Source organism: Rattus norvegicus, chromosome 2, assembly GCF_036323735.1.
Source record: "Rattus norvegicus strain BN/NHsdMcwi chromosome 2, GRCr8, whole genome shotgun sequence".
In the NCBI taxonomy this organism is placed as follows: domain Eukaryota; kingdom Metazoa; phylum Chordata; class Mammalia; order Rodentia; family Muridae; genus Rattus; species Rattus norvegicus.
This window is the reverse complement of record NC_086020.1, coordinates 229,041,429-229,058,162: the sequence shown is the minus strand read 5'-3', so window position 1 is coordinate 229,058,162 and position 16,734 is coordinate 229,041,429. Positions and strand designations below refer to the sequence as shown.

Genomic DNA, 16,734 nt, shown 5'->3' with positions numbered 1-16,734 from the left:
TGTGCATGTGCATGTGTGTGTGTGTGTGTAACCTGTAGGAATCAGTTGTCTCCTTCCACCACATGAATCCCAGGACTCACACTCAGGTTACAAGGCTTGGTGACAAGGACCTTTACCTGCTCACCCTGGGTTTCCTACTCTTTCTGTGCCACTGTTACCTTAAGGAAGTGGGGCCTTCCTCCCTTTGCCATAAAAACAGCTTTGGCAGCGCTTCCACTGGAATATAATATTAATTCCCAAATGCATTTTCCTTGGCAACTTCCTTCAACAAATAAAACTGTCCTGTAAACAATATCCTCCCTCCCCTCCCCACTCGCCTCTCCCTCTAGCTGTGATGGGAAAACAAAAATGAATGTTATAGTCCATTGCTCTACTGGCCTGGGACTTTCTATGTAGACCAGGCTGGCCTCAAACTTGTGATCCTCTGGGATCTGCCTCTTGAAAGCTGGGGTTATAGGCATGCTCCACAATACCTAGATTATAAACAATTTATGAAAAACTAATCTTTTTTGAACCATTATAACATAACACCTCCTTTGTTCTATTCTTAGACCCCAGCATGTTACTGGAAACACCAAACACTGCCCTCTGAATATCAAATTCTCGAGAATCAACAATCCCTAGGTTAAATGTTTCACTCCGGATAACACATTGTTACAATGAAACCGGAAGAAATCATGAAATTATTGCTATTGTTCTTTTACTTAATAATACACTCAAGGCACAGGAGTCCTGTGCCAGCATCTTGATCTGCCAGAGAGAAGCTACCGAGTGCTTCCTGGAAAGGTGAAGTTATACACCAAACCAGGGGAGGGAACAGACAGCTGTGTGATTTTCAGGTAAGATGAAAATAGAAATCAAATCGGTTACCTAATACGTACTCCTATTTTACATAGTGTTTACTAAATTCACCAAAACTTTAAAGAAGATTAGGAAGTAAAACAGAAAACACAGACAAGAGGAAAGTAATCAATTTGGAAGAAGCAGAAGAAATCACATCATTAACCCAGGGTATAAAGAGTGCAAAACTGTGCTGTGCACACCTGTGACCTCAGCGCTCAGAGGCAGGAACGCTGTCAAGTTCATGGCCAGCCTGAGTTGCACAGCAAGACCTGAGCTCATAAACCCAAGGACCAGAGCTGCAACTCAGTGCCAGCAGCTTTCCTAACATGGCATGGCCTTGGGTTTGAGTTCTGGAATCACAAAACCTGACCAGGTGTCATAGAAATCTAAGAGCACTACCAACATCCCCGGAACAGCCTGTCTAGGAAATCTCCATTCTGGGCCATGTCTAGAAAAAACCCATAAAACTCACTTTTCGCTGACTTGGGGCCATATGTCTAGGCTGGAAGGTAATGCAAACCAGCAGCCTGAAACCCACTAGAAGGCACGCCTGGTACCTGGATGTTTCTCAGGAATGTGAATACCAGCTTGCAGACTTTTGCAGCCATGCAGCTTCTGCTCGGCTGAGTAATGGAAGCTAGTCCTAAAGATTCAAGGGATTGTTAGACTCTTCTTAAGCTGCTTTCTAAATGCACACGAAGAGGAGCAGAATTTCATATTCTGAAGCCCTGTAAAGTACATTCTAGAAAAGGCTGTGGTGAAGCTTCACGAGTTACTTTACTTTTGAAAGCATCCGTGGCTCCAGGGGCGTGGTTTTTGTCTGGATGAAACTTCAAAGCCAGCTTCCTATAAGCTTTTTTCAAATCTTCATCACCAGCATCTTTTGTAACTCCGAGGACTTCGTAGTAATTTTTACATTTGTTTATGCTGTGAACAAGAAACGATAGGGTAAATTTTAAGCAGGAATATGACGTCACTCTGTTAGAATGGTATAAGGAACATGACATCACTATTAGAGTGGTATAAGGGACATGACGTCACTCTGTTAGAACGGCATACGGGACATGACGTCACTCTGTTAGAATGGTATCAGGAATATCTGTGGGTGTGATGCAGGCTGTTTGCTCCATTCTCACTTTGGTAGGCAGACCACTGCTCCACCCACAGACTGTCCACAGTGTAGTTTGTCACTGCCACAGAGAGGTGAACCCCTGAGGAATACAGATGAAGCACAGTGCACTCACTGCAACTGGAGTGGAAGAAAGGCCGGGAAAGTGTGTCACCACGGAGGAGTGAACGCTGTGAGAACTTGTTAGTGCCCCGAGCAGATGGAGCTAAGCATGAGGGCAGGGCCAGACGCTGCACAGGGGCTGCACAGGGGCTGCGCAGGGGCCGCGTGGCAACTGCGCAGGAGCGGCACAGGGGCCGCACAGGAGCTAAACGGGGGTTACACAGGGCGCCGCACAGGGGCCACACGGGGGCTGCACAGGGGTTGTACAGGAGCTGCAGTGGCCTGAGATCTGGAGCCAAGACAAATTAACTCCACACGACTGCTACTGAGAATTTAACCGAGTGATATCAAAAAGGATTGTAGGTCCTGTGTTAAAACATTTGAAAGTAACAACGGGGACTAAAAATTATCTGTTACATACGATTTCCATCAAGCTGTTCTTCGAGATCAGTTTGTGTTGGAAAACGTTCACCCGCTAACACTTGGGAGTGTTGGAACTGTATCGGGAATAGAGAGAAACGCTGAAGGGCTTGAGGGCAGTGAGGACTCTATCATGATGGCGTCCTATACCCTGGCATCCTGAAAGCTAAGGGGGGTGGGGGGCGAGGGCTGGCGTGAAGCACACAGCAGAGGGCACACACAGCATGCAAGGGTGAGGTTCTGTGCTCACCTGTAGCAGCAGGGAAGGAAAAGCCTCCCTTTTCCTTTGAAACTTTAGTTAGGTCCCATATTCTGTGTCTTGAAAATGTAACAGGTAAGCTAACTATATGGCCTGGTCATGAGGAGCAAAACTGGGAAACTATAAGGGAGGGAGGAAGAGAAGGGCAGGGAAGGAAGTGGGAGAGGAGAGGAGGGGAGGAGAGGAGAGGTGAAGAGGAGGGAAGGGAAAGTGGGGCGGGGGGCAGAAGAAGAAAAACCCTCAGAGACCAATTCAAGAAAGAGCCTAGGAAGATTTTTTTTTTCTCTCACTACTTAATGTATTTGCCACCACAGTGACTGGTACACAACAGATTCTCAGAAGACATTTCAGGGGTGAAGACACCTTAGCTCTCCCTTTATTAGGAAAGCACCCTTGACACTCTACGTGCATGGAGAGGAAACAAGAGAAGGTTAAGATTACAGAAATGGCAGTCTTCTCGGAGATGCCACTACGATGGGTGATTCCCCAGGACAGCAGCAGCTGGGGCACGGAGCTGGCCTGAGCCTGGGGACTCCCTCCATGTTCTGGGCCGAGCCCTCCAAGCTCTTTGGAGCATAGGAGATATGAGCCCCCGAAGCCTGACACTTCCCACTGCTGGCTAGACTTTGGTCTTGCTTTGGTCTGATTTTGACTGTGCCCTAATTCTTTCCTCTTGGAGTAAGGAAAGTCCTGAACTCATTTTCTTTATAAACACAGGAGCCCACTGATGGCAGAATTTAAACTCTTACTGAGACTTGGAGTTTAGAGAGATTTTGGGTATTTTATTTTATTTTTGAGATAGAGTCTATGTAGTCCTGGCTATCCTGGAACTCTCTATATAGACCAGGCTGGCTTCAAATTTACAGAGCTCTTCCCGTCTCTGCCTCCAGGGTGCTGGAATTAACACATTCACCACTTTGCCCAGCTGACTTCAGATATTTTAAAGAGACCAAATTTTTAACAATTATCTATTTTATGTATATGAGTACACTGTTGCTATCTTCACACACCAGAAGAGGGCACTGGATCCCATTACACACAGTTGTGAGCCACCATGTGGTTGCTGGGAATTGAACTCAGGGCCTCTAGAAGAGCAGTCAGTGCTCTTAACTGCTGAGCCATCTTTCCAGTTTGGGACTCAATCTTTTTTAAAGATTGTGAGGCTTTTAAAGTTTGGAATATATTTCATATTGGTACTGATATTAATAGCATCTTGAGGACGATAAGAAAAGTTACGATCTAACAGTGATTACTTGTACGTTTAGTTGACAAAGGGTGAATTGTGCTGGCTAGTTTTATTTCAACTTGACATAAACTCAGTCATTTTAGAAGAGGGAACCTCAAGTGAGAAAATGTCCCGCCAGACTGGACTGTGGTCAAGCCTGTGGCACCTCCTCTTGATTGATGGTTGATGGAGAGGACTAAGCTCACTGTGGATGGTGCCACCCCTTGGGCTGCTGGTCCTGGGTGCTGTAAGAAAGCAGGCTAAGCAAGCCACGAGGAGCAAGCCAGTAAGAAGCATTCCTTTGTGGCCTCTGCTTCAGTTCTTGCCTCCAGGTTCCTGTCCTGACCTCTGGGTGATGATGGACTGCAAACTGTAAAGTGAAACAAACCCTCTCCTCCCCAGGCTGCTTTTGTGTCATGGTCTTTACCACGGCAACAGAAACCTTAACTGAGGCAACAGTCTGAACGAAAGTCCTAACCTGTGGAGACTCCTTCTCTCAGGTATGTTAGAGACTGAGGCAGGGCAGGTGTGGTGGTGACAGGTGGCACTGCAGAGCATCTGCGTGCCAGGTGCAGTCCATGAGCTGAATAACAGTGTGACGGTTTGCATAAGCGTGTCCCAGGGAGTGGCACTATTAGGTGGTGTACACCTTGTTGTACTAGGTGTGTCACAGTGGGCATGGACTTAAGACTTTCACCCTAGCTGCCTGCAAGCCAGTATTCTGCTTAGCCGCCTGCAGACGAAGATGTGGAACTCTCAGCTCTGCCTGCACCATGCCTGCCTGGATGCTGCCATGTTCCCACCTTGATGATAATGGACTGAACCTCTGAACCTGTAAGCCAGCCCCAATTAAACGTTGTCCTGTATAAGACTTGCCTTGGTCATGGTGTCTGTTCACAGCAGTAAACCCCTAACTAAGTCAGGTAGGATAAGGCTTAGCTGTAGGTTGCCGCTGAGTTTGCTTTCTGCTATGGGGACCAAAAACAACCTGAGGAGGAAACAGTTCATCTCGGCTTGCCCGGAAATCCGCTACTGAGGGAGCACTGACGGGTGCTCAAAGCCGGAACTGAAGCGCCCACACAGCCTGGGGGACACTGTTTTGCTAGCTCACTCACCCTGGCTCACTCAGGATCAGCAAACGTTCACAGTATAACCTAAGCCCGCCTGCCCAGGGTGGCACCACTCCTGAGGGCTGGGGTGCTAGTGTAGGTTACGACTGCTGTGAAGAAACACCATTACCCAAACCAAATTGGGGAGGGAAGCTCACTCAGAGTTCCATACAACAGTTGTCCATCATCAGAAGCAGCAAAGGCAGAAATTCGAACAGGAGAGAAACCTGGTGGCAGGAGCTGATGCTGAGGCTGTGGAGGGCACGGCTTCCTAGCTTGCTCACCATGGCTTGCTCATTGTGCTTTCTTATAGAACCCAGGACACCAGCCCATGGATGGCTCCATCCACGATGGGCTGGGTGGGCCCCCCTGCCCCTCTTCCACTGCTGCCCCTCTTATGGAGGCATTTTCTCAGTTGAGATTCCCTCCTTTTAGATAACTGTAGCTCGTGTCAAGTTGCATCAAGATGCCATCTCCCATAACAATGAACAAACACAATTCCCCACAGATATAGCCACAGGCCAATCCTATCTGGGCAAACCCTCCATTGAGATTGCCTCTTTCTTCACGGTTGTGCCAAGCTGGCCACACAAACTAGCCAGGACAATCACCCACGTCCAGTCCTGCTTCACATAAACTCCTTACCCCATGCTGTGGTTTCAGTAGGAATGGCCCCCAACAGGCTCATATATTTGAATACTTGGTCATTAGGGAATGGGGATACTTGATAGAGATTAGGAGGTGTGGCCTTGCTGGAGAAGGTGTGGCCTTGATGGAGGAAGTGTGTCACTGGGGGTGGGCTTTGGGTTTTCAAATGCTCAGGTCAGACCCATGTTTTGTTCTTGATGCCTGCAGATCTGACTGTAGAAGTCTCAGCTCCCTCTGCAGCGCCACGTCTGATGCACGCCGCCATGCTTCTCTCCATGAAGGCTAACCATCTACAGCTGTGAGCAAGCCCCAACCAAACGCTTTCTTTTATAAGAACTACGGTGGCCATGTGTCTCTTCACTGTGATTTATCTTCCTTTCATTTAAAGAACGGGAATTTAACAAGGCCAGGGTCCCGCACCTGTAATCCCAGCACTCTGAGAGAGGCTAGAACAGGAGGAGAAGGAGTTTAGGATCAGTCTTGACTTCCAGGCAGGGCCTAGTGTAAAACAAAACAAAACAAAACGAAAACAAACAACAACCAAAAAAAAAAAAAAAGAAAAAAAAAAACCCAAACAACAAAAGGACACAGGAAGAGAGGGGAGACTGAAGCATACATCAAATCTGAAGCTCTAGTCTTGCTAATTCAAATGAGATAGAATTTCCTAGGAGCAGTCCCGGTGCAACTACAATTGCCTGGTAGATCCCACGATGGTCTTTTATGTTGAAATACAAAATGGTCCTTTTACAAAGATGCATTAAAATCTTCCAATAAAGTTTTTTCCCTCGATTTTTTAATAGTAATCACTGTGCATTTATTTAATTAAAGAAACCATAAAGAATACAAAATTACAACAATCATGTACCCTTCACATAAATGTCATGAAAGCAAAAACTCTAAGACAGTTTGTAAAGTATTCAATTAACCTCACGTCCAAGCTGCATCTCCCTAAGACACTGTTCCCATCACAGTAGCCATTTAAGCCAATCTTCTGTTAACACACGGGTAGTTTCTGTAGAGAACACTTTTCTCAGGACGAAAATGCATCGAGCATGCATAAGAAAAAAAAATACATATATATATACTCGCAAACACATTAAAGAGTTTCTTTAGGGTATCACTGAAGAAAATAAAACCCAGGGATCGATTTGCTTCTTTAAAGCACCAGTTTTTAAAAAAAATCCCTCAAATTTGTAGTAAGTTGACTGACTGATTAAACAAGAGTTATTTTCAGCCAAAATTATTTCTAAGTATTATAAAAATGAATTTTAAAGCCAAGCAAAATTTGCAGAACTAAAACGAGATTATCTTTAGTGAGTTAACTCTACATCAGTACACTAGACATGTAACTCTTTTCAGGAAGAACTTGTAATGGGAAAGTATTCAAGTGAACAAAAACTTCCCCGAGAGTACTTGCTAACTCCTATCTAAAGCGTTAAGTACCAAGATATTTAAGAAAACATTTTACAATAATATCAAGTCACCAGTTTTAATATTAAAATGATTCTCTAATATATGCATTTCTGAGACATACATTAGAGCAAAGAATTCTAGGTATCACTACACTAACATGTATGGCATTTAAAATAATCTGTAAACTTTTAATTAAATGAGTTTACTTTCAATCTAAAACATTCAATTTTCTACCAACTTTAAAATCTGCCCCATTCATAGCAACTGGCTCACCTTTTCTGCTTTCCATATAAAGGTTAAGACTGGTGCTATTTAAAATGCTTACAGTACCAGTGGTTTATGGTAATGAATTAAAAGTTCTTACAAGATACACACAGTCTCTAGTATCTACAACCATTCATCCCAGATTTGCAAACAGAAACTACAACTAACCAAAACTTGATAGACTCTAAAGATCTGCTTGCAACATACTGACCTGACCTCTCTCTCTCTCTCTCTCACACACACACACACACACACACACACACAACACACACACACACACACACACACACACACACTGTGGTGCAATAACTCTATAACTTGAACAGTTCATGGAACATTTAAGTGAATAGCACTTTAAAATGCAAAGTGATCAAGAGCAGGAACATTACACCCTATACCATATTATGTATGTTTCACTCGATTTTTAAAATGTTTTTCAACTCAGTGACACAGAGCTCGGTGGCTCTACGGCCTGTTCGCTAGTTACACAAGTTTTCTTCAGTCTTACTGTGTGTTCGCACTTATGCAACTGATGCAGGAGCATTGCGTGGCTTCTCCCCACTGAGCCAAACTGTTACTGAGCAACTTGTTTCATAATCACCTTCTGAATCAAGACAGAGTACCTTCCTGAGGAAAATCCCCTGTGTATAAATAAAACAAAACACAAGACGACAAGATGCAGGTTCTGGCCTCTCATCTGCTGCCTCACTGGGGCCTCATTTAAGAAGTCAACTGCGGATATGTTCACACTGCAACTAGGCAGCGTGCATACAGTGGACTGACTGAAATATTTCAAACAGCTTAGGGATTTGCTGAAAACAATGTTTCATAATTATATAAAACATCCCGTAAGGGGATTATATATATACAGTTTACATTATATACAGAGAGATATACAACTTGTATTATGTAGAGTTTAAGAAATAGTAGTTATTGGCTTTGAAAATCGGTCTGTAATACAGGTAATGCTTCTAAAGTAGTTCATCTATCTATCGGGAATTGCGACCGTAAATACGGCTGGACCCTCAGTCTGCACTCACTCCATCCCACCCCTAAAGACTCTTTTCCTACTCTCCTCAGCTTTCAACCTCATCAACGGTGTCACCTCCAATCTCAGGAATTTACAGGGGCAGACAGAAGCTTGCTCAGGGCTTTGCCTGTCCAACTCTGGTGACATATCCGCTCCTGCTGTCAGCTGTCACTCTTTCACTCTTGGAATGTGCCATCCCCATTCCCCACCCACTAGAGTCCTGGAGGAAAACAAAAGCAAATACACAGGGGCATTCACACACGCATATTTCTTTTATTCATATAAATTCCTCTCCTGTGTGTCTATGTGTGCTCTCACACGTGTATTCTCTCCCCTCCTCATACACCTGCACCAAACACACACACACACACACACACACACACACACACACACACACCCGTAGAGGAGAGGAGAGAGGAAATACAAATTTAAAAAATAACAGCAAATCTGGAATACCATTATTGTCCAAAATTTACAACTATAGTTTTGCTTGTTGGTGACATTTCCAAGCAAATAGGTAACTCTAGTCTGCAAGGTGAGAGGTGTAGTCACAAAATCACATACAATTAAATTTGTAATAAAAAATTTTAGGGGGTGGGGGGCTGACTGGAGTGATGTCTCGGCGGTAAGAGTAAGCTCCTGCAGAGGACCCAGGTTCAGTTCTAAGCACCCACAACCTTCTGTGACTCCTCCAGGCCCTGGGGAATCAGACAATCGTTTCTGGTCTCCACAGACCTGAGGCACTCATGTAGTATGTACACGTGTACATACACAAAACATTCATACATATAAAGTAAAAGTAAATAAATCCAAAAAGAAAGAAGGGGATCCATGGAAAGTGTTCTAATGAAATGTGATGCCTACAGGAAAATACAGCTTGGTTTAGCGCTGAGTTTACAGCATTCCGTTTCTCTACAGCTTTTCCCGAAGTCAAATTTGGCTCAGTGTAGCACTATGTAAGTGGCTTCACTTAAGGCCTTTGAAGTGCGTGCAACCATCACCACGGTCAAAGGTCCTCCTCCGTGGTTTTACCCTCACTGGGGAATCTGTTTCCCTCACTGTGGATTGAGACACAATGATACACCCAAGCCTGTGCATTCACATATAGGGGAAAGAAATACGATACAAATATATCGATATTGGATTTAAGACATGGTGACAAGTCAGTTTCCTTACTAGATAGATAGACTGCGAGTCTCACAGTATGTCACACAAATCATGTCGGGGAAAACAGAGGGAAAAGATAGGAAAGGAAGAGACACGGGACAAGGGACAAAGGCCACCTCTGCTGCATTATTTGGTTCTTCGCTTGTGATAGTTCAATCCACTCTCGCTGAGAGCTCTTGAGAAGTCAGATGTCTTCAGATTCTATCATGTGCAAACGTCAGTTGCCCAGAAGAGCACACTTCCCTTACCTTCCATCAGGAAACATAACAATCTATTTGGAAGCAGTTCATTCCTAAGAGTTTAGCCTTTTTTTCTTTCAAGAAAACTCTTGTTTAAAAAAAAGAGAGACGTCAGTAAGCCAATTTTCTAAAGCCAAGCTCCTTGCTCCTCAGATCCACTGACTGCCTCATGCAGGAGTGCGTGGAGAGAGAGGCTCCTGTGACAGAGAGTCACTGAGGGAGCAGCACAGGGGCACCAGGTGTCTGTAAACAAGAGAGCCTCATGGAAAGGGGAGAAAGCGTCCTTGGTCAGAAAATTGAGAACACAGCTGCCCTTACTCTCAGCCGTCTGCGTATGAAATTCTCCTATTTTCAACTACATATTACAACACAGCAATTCATTCTTTCACTACGGTCCAAACAGTGCATAGAATCAAGGCTGCGATCATTATTTCAGAGAAAGTATTCCAAACGCTCATGGTGGCATATAGCTGATGTAAGTGAGTGGAAGCTTCCAGAAAGTTAACACCCTCCAGGTTGGCTTCACAGTATGAAACGCAGGACACCCTGGTAACTCCTTCATTTCCCTTCAATTAAACTGCGCTTTAAATACCCTTTTTTAGGCATTAGAATGTCGATTGGGCCCTATCACAATCAAGGATGCTGGAGCCGCACACTTGCATTCACGCCTACCTGAGCACGCCTTCGACTTGGTCTTTGGTGTAGACTTTCCCGCCTTCACCAGCACCGGAAGTGCCATCCTTCCCGAAGCTGGGCTTGCTCTGGTCGCTGCTCCCTGGCGGTTTTCGGCAATGCGTGCTATTTCCAGCAGTGCTTCCGTTTTTCATAATTATTTCCAATAATGCTGTGGAAAGACAGATAAAGGACACTGAACCTCCTCACATCAGGACACAGACTCAAGGACTCCCGAAGAAGACAAAGCGGACAAAATGAGGTCTTCCGGGAAGACTGAACATGGCTTCCGCCTCCTTTCTGTTTTTTTATTGGGGAGGGGGGTTGTTGTTTTGTTTTCCCTTTGTTTAGGCAGGATCTTACTACGCAGTTGGGGCTGACCTAGAATTACGTGGCCCAATCTGCTTTAGTTTCCCAGTGCCGAGATTAGAGACACAAGCCACCAGTTCAGGCTCCATAACGTCTCTTTAAGTAACAAGGCTGTTTGCCACGGAGTTGAGCATAGAGGCAGACAGATCTCTGTGAACTCCAGGACAACTAGAGCTACACAGTAAAACCTTCTCTCAGAACAAAACAAACAAACAAAGTTTGGTCATTTTTTCAGTAGTAACTGTCTACAGAGCATGATTTAGGAGTGTTCAAAGAAGTACATTTAAAAGAACTTCTGTTTACTTTCATCAGCAACAAGAAAAACTAGACACTGGAATCGGATCTTTAAAATAGAAAAAACAATTGTCAACTTGAGTTGAACAGTAATATTCTTTCAAATATACAAAATAAAGATATTTTTAAAAGGCTGAAGAGAAAGCATAAGCAGTTAAGAGTGAGTACTGCTCTTGCGGGGGATGGACAGTGAGCTTCCGGCACCCACATCAGGCAGCTCACAGTCACTTACACACTCGTTCCAGAGAATCCAGCACCTTCTTCAGGCCTTTGGTGGCACTAGCGCGCGTACACGCGCGCGCGCGCGCGCGCACACACACACACACACACACACACACACACACACACACACTCTTGTACACATAAACACAAATGTACAGAGAAATAAGTATTTTTGCACCACTTAAAGGCATGCACTAAAAGAAAGAATACGATTATATCTATAGTTCAGACAGAATGAAATTGTGTCCATATGTGCAGAGGCATAGACATGAATAGTAATCCGTCACCGTATGAATGAATACAAACACCAAATGAACAGAATAGTAATAATGTCTAGGATTTACTTTAATTTGGGAAACAGAGGCTTAATACTAGGTATATAAGAACAATGAGGTAAGGCTGGACAATACGTTCCCAGTTGTTAGAGACACATGCATGGTGCAGTATGATTAATTATAGTTTTCTTTTTTTTTTAAAGATTTATTTTATTTATTATATATAAGTACACTGTAGCTGTCTTCTGATACACCAGAGCTGTCTTCTGATACACCAGAGCTGTCTTCTGATACACCAGAAGAGGGCATTGGATCTCTTTACAGATGGTTGTGAGCCACCATGTGGTTTCTGGGAATTGAACTCATGACCTCTGGAAGAGCAGTCGGGTGCTCTTAACCACTGAGCCATCCCTCAAGCCCCTATAGTTTTCTTTTATGTGTGTATGTATAAGGTATGAAAATTTTGGTCAAAGCTAAAACTAATCAGTAAATAATTACAATTAACAAAAGGACAAAGATAACAGAAAATTCAACATGATGGTGGCTTAAACACATCTCAATAACTGACAGAAATTATTAAGGATGGAATAATGTAAACCTCGAATTTATACGGTTTGGACTAATTAATGTTCAAGATGTTAAATCCAGGGCTGGAGAGATGGCTCAGCGGTTAAGAGCACTGACTGCTCTTCCAGAGGTCCTGAGTTCAGTTCCCAGCAACCCCAATGGTGGCTCACAGCCATCTGTAATGAGATCTGATGCCCTCTTCTGGTGTGTCTGAAGACAGCTACAGTGTATTCACATAAATGAAAGGAAGGAAGGAAGGAAGGAAGGAAGGAAGGAAGGAAGGAAGGAAGGAAGGAAGGAAGGGAGGGAGGGAATTTAAAAAATGTTAAATCTAACTGCTGGGTTTTTTTTGTTTTGTTTTGTTTTTATAGACAAGGACTTAAATAGCCTAGGCTGGCCTTTGCTCTGAAGTAAAGGATGACTTGGGACATCCTACCTCAACCACCCAGGAGTCACATTACAGGTATGTGCCACCATGCCATTCAAGTTGTTGTAGGAATTTAAACTTTTGCTTGCAAGGCAAGCACTCCATCCACAAGACGTATCTCTGTCACAAAGGAGTGAAAATTGATAGTGTTATATCTAGATCACGAAATCACTTCTTCAAAACACAACAAACTAATGTCATGTGAGCTACAATAAGGAGCAACTGTGCTCACCTTTAAAGAATAAATCAATTACAAAACTGTGATTTAAGGCTGGAGTGGTGGCGCACACCTTTAATCCCAGAACTCTGGAAGAAAAGGCAAGAGGACCTCTGGGAGTTTGAGGCCAGTCTGATCTCCATAGCAAATTCTGGTCTAGCCAGGGTTAACAGTGAGATTCTGATTCAAAATCAAAGAAGGAAGGAACGAACGAATGAAAGGAGAGAAAAAGGGAGGGAAAACAGAACTTAAATCACAAATAGGTTAGGAAGCAAACATGTATCATCATGCATAATGACAACAAGTAAAAACAAATATCTGTCACAAGAGAGACCATCCAGACAGTAAAAATCTATCTGGAAATAAGAAGACCCTAAATAGCACATGACTGTCACTCAAAGAACACATTATGACAAGCCAAGAAGCCAGGCACAAAAGACCACATACTACATGATTTCATTCATATGAAAAGCACAAGGCGGTGGAATACAGTTCACAGGCAGAGAGGCCAGACTAGCTAGCCTTGGATTTAATCTCCAGTACCACTGGAGTGGGGTGGGGGCTGTGGAGGCTGCAGATACAGAAGAGGGAGAGACTGAAGGAGAAAAAAACAGAAAAACAGAGCAAGTAAACACATGCTTTGAAAGTAGGCTGGGGTTGCTAAAGAGATGACTCAGCAGTTAAGAGCTCTTCCAGAGGTCCTGAGTTCAATCCCCAACAACCACATGGTGGTTAGTAGCACGTATAATGGGATCTGAGTCCCTCTTCTGGTGTGCATGAAGACAAAACACACACACACACACACACACACATATATATATATATATATATATATATATATTAAATAAATCCTTTTTTTAATTAAAAAAAAGGGTAAATCAGTATTTTGCCAAGGACAGGGGTCAGTAGGTCAGTGGGTCGGAGGAATATGATATGAGACAAGACATCCAGTGAATCGTTTTATTTCCAAGGTTGGAAAGTGTTCCAAAATTATGGCAACAATTGCACAATCCTTTGAATCTACTAAAAACCCATTTAACTGTGTACTTTAAATGAATCGATTGTTTAGTATGTAAGTCATATCAATATAACTATTCTACATACATAATCATAGTTATATATTAAAAATTCCAGCTGCTGTTGGCAAATTTGCAAAAATATAGCTATTTCTTATAGAAACTTCTATCATTCTTTTTCCATGTCTAGAAGATAAGAGGTCATCTGACAATGTAATTGTAGGTGATAAAATAATCTATTAGTTACTAAGAAAAATATAAGACATACCACATAACTAATTTTTGGCTGGAGTTCAGCCTGCATTTAATATAATCACAATGGAATCAGAATAGCAGTAGTGATCCACAACATGTAAATGGCAAAACTTTTTAAAAACAGCAAATGTAGAGTAAGCAGTCCTCAAACCCCAAATCCTCCTGCCTTTGCTCTTTGCTGCTGCAATAACAGGAATGTACCGCCCTGCCAGGTTGGGAACTTAAATTTAAGTTTCTCTACATCTCAAATAACACCAAAGAGAATTAAGTAGTAAAATCACAGCCTCATGCACAAAATCCCCTAATATATGATGACAGAAATGAACCATCATCAGGTAAAAAGTTATGTGTCAGTATTGAGTGTCTGTGAGAAGCAAAGAACTGTAAATGGTATCTGCCAAGCTCTCGGATAAAAAAAAAAAAATCACTTATCCAGAGCACAGGCAAGAAAAATACAGAAGAGTGAAGAATGGCTCACACCACAGAACAATAAGAAACCAAATTACCAATGGGCATTACAGGCAACGCTGAGGAAATACACAAAAAGGAATGGGTTTTACCCACTTATCATAGCAGGAATGCCTGGGTCATACAGTGAACTGCAGGGAACAGAATGCAGACAGGAAGGGAAGGCACAACAGCAACAACAGCAGCAGCAACAGCAACAGCAGCAACAACAACAACAATAACAACAGCAGCAGCAACAACAACAACAATAACAACAATAGCAGCAACAACAACAATAACAACAACAGCAGCAACAATAACAACAACAGTAGCAACAACAGCAGCAGCAACAACAATAAATGAAAAATGAAACTGCAGAGAGAAATGGGAGGACACAAGAGAGATTCTTTTCTAGCTAGATTTACTTTTAAATATCATACAAAACCAGGAAAATTGCTGTATATTAGAAAGGCTAAATAACCAAACAGTCTGTGAGTAATAAGTAAGTAATAAGTGAATAAGTAAACAGGAAAAAAAGAATGATCAAGTTCAAACACTATGCAAAGGGTTGGCATGTAAAAGGTAAAGAAGTGTGACTTCTAAAGACCGTTAATGTCACCACAAAGACTGGTGAAGCCAGCAGCTGCTCTATAGGAAACAACAGTCAAAAATGCAACTAAGAAATCACTTATCCAGACCACAGGCAACAAAAATACAGAAGAGTGAAGAGTGGCTCAGTAGAAGAAGATGCTTGCTAAATAAGCCTGGCCACCTGAGTTCAACTCCAGAACCCATAGGAAAGTGGAGAAGACAGTGAACTCCTTAAAGTTGTCATGCACACACACACACACACACACACACACACACACACACACACACACACACTGGATAAATAAAAGAATATTAAATTAAAGGGAGGAAATCCATCCAAAAAGATATGGTTGGCTAGGAGTGGAGGCGCAGAAAGCAGAGCCAGAAACAAGAAAATCAACACTAACTCAAGGACAGCCTTGTCTATACAGTGAGTTCTGGGCCAGCCCAAGCTAATACTGAGACCAGAACTAAAGCATACAAGACAAAGACAGCCGGATTGGACTTGAGGATACACACCTGAAACCCCAGAACTTGGAAAGCTAAAACAGGAGGATCTCAAGTTCAAGGCCAGCTTGAACTTCAACCCTTTCTTTAAAAAAAAAAAAAAGCTAAGCTAGACAAAGCAAAGTTATGTAACAGTTCAACAAGTACTACAGAGAAATAGCATATATGAAGGTTAGAAATTTTAAAAGTGAAGAATAGAAAAACATTAAAGGAAGTGGTAAATACTGAATATAAAGAAAAGACAACACATGGAAAATAGAAAGCTCAAAGAAAACTATGAGAAATAAAACAAACTATAATTAGGAGATTTCTGACATATAAACAAAAAAACTAAATGACATAGTAAAATATGAGAAATCCTAAAGTAAATGACACCTGAGATACTCAAGTAAAGTTGGCTGAGCATCTACACAAAAACAAAACCCAGAAAATCAAATGACTTATATAGAGAAAAGTTAGACTGTCCTCAGACTTTGACCATCGTTGTCCCATGCATAAGACCCTGGCATACTTGCATACCCAAGGCAAGGGAGTGTGAGCTAATTAGTCACTGACATGGTGAGCCCCAACTATTTTCCTGACAGGATCTAGGATAACTGACAAACAAGCTCTGGAGAGATTTTCCAGATGAGCTCAACTGGGGCAGGCAAAGCCACTCTACCTATGGCCAGCACCATTTCATGGGCTCGGGCCCTGCACTCCATAAAAAGGTGAAAGCCAGCTGACCGTGAGCGTTCATCTCTCTCTGCTTCCTGATGGCAGGTGCATGTGACTGAGCAAGGTCAAGCCCCTGCTCCCATGACTTCCCTGCTACGGGGCACTTTCCCACAGACCCGTGAGCTAAGATAAACCCCCTTCCTTAAATTGTTTTTGTTAGGTATTTACCTCAGTGACATGTACAGTAACTCAATACAGCCACCAAACTTCAACAGTAAAGTCACAAGTAAATTGTCTTCGGGTATAAATCCTCTTCAACTATTCTTTAAATAGTGGGCTAGAAAGTTACAGGATTAATCGTTCCTCCTAT

General features: G+C 42.9%; 1 protein-coding gene across 1 annotated transcript in view; it reads right to left on the bottom strand.

Annotated features, from left to right (window-relative positions):
* Nucleotides 1-16,734, bottom strand: part of Dnajb14 (DnaJ heat shock protein family (Hsp40) member B14) — a 43,491-nt gene that overhangs the window by 17,743 nt on the left and 9,014 nt on the right. The window contains exons 2-3 of the mRNA NM_001109193.2: nucleotides 10,521-10,692; nucleotides 1,625-1,770 (exon numbers count right to left, since the gene is read on the bottom strand). Coding sequence (NP_001102663.2) covers nucleotides 1,625-1,770; nucleotides 10,521-10,692 — 318 coding nt within the window. The remainder of the gene's footprint in view (nucleotides 1-1,624; nucleotides 1,771-10,520; nucleotides 10,693-16,734) is intronic.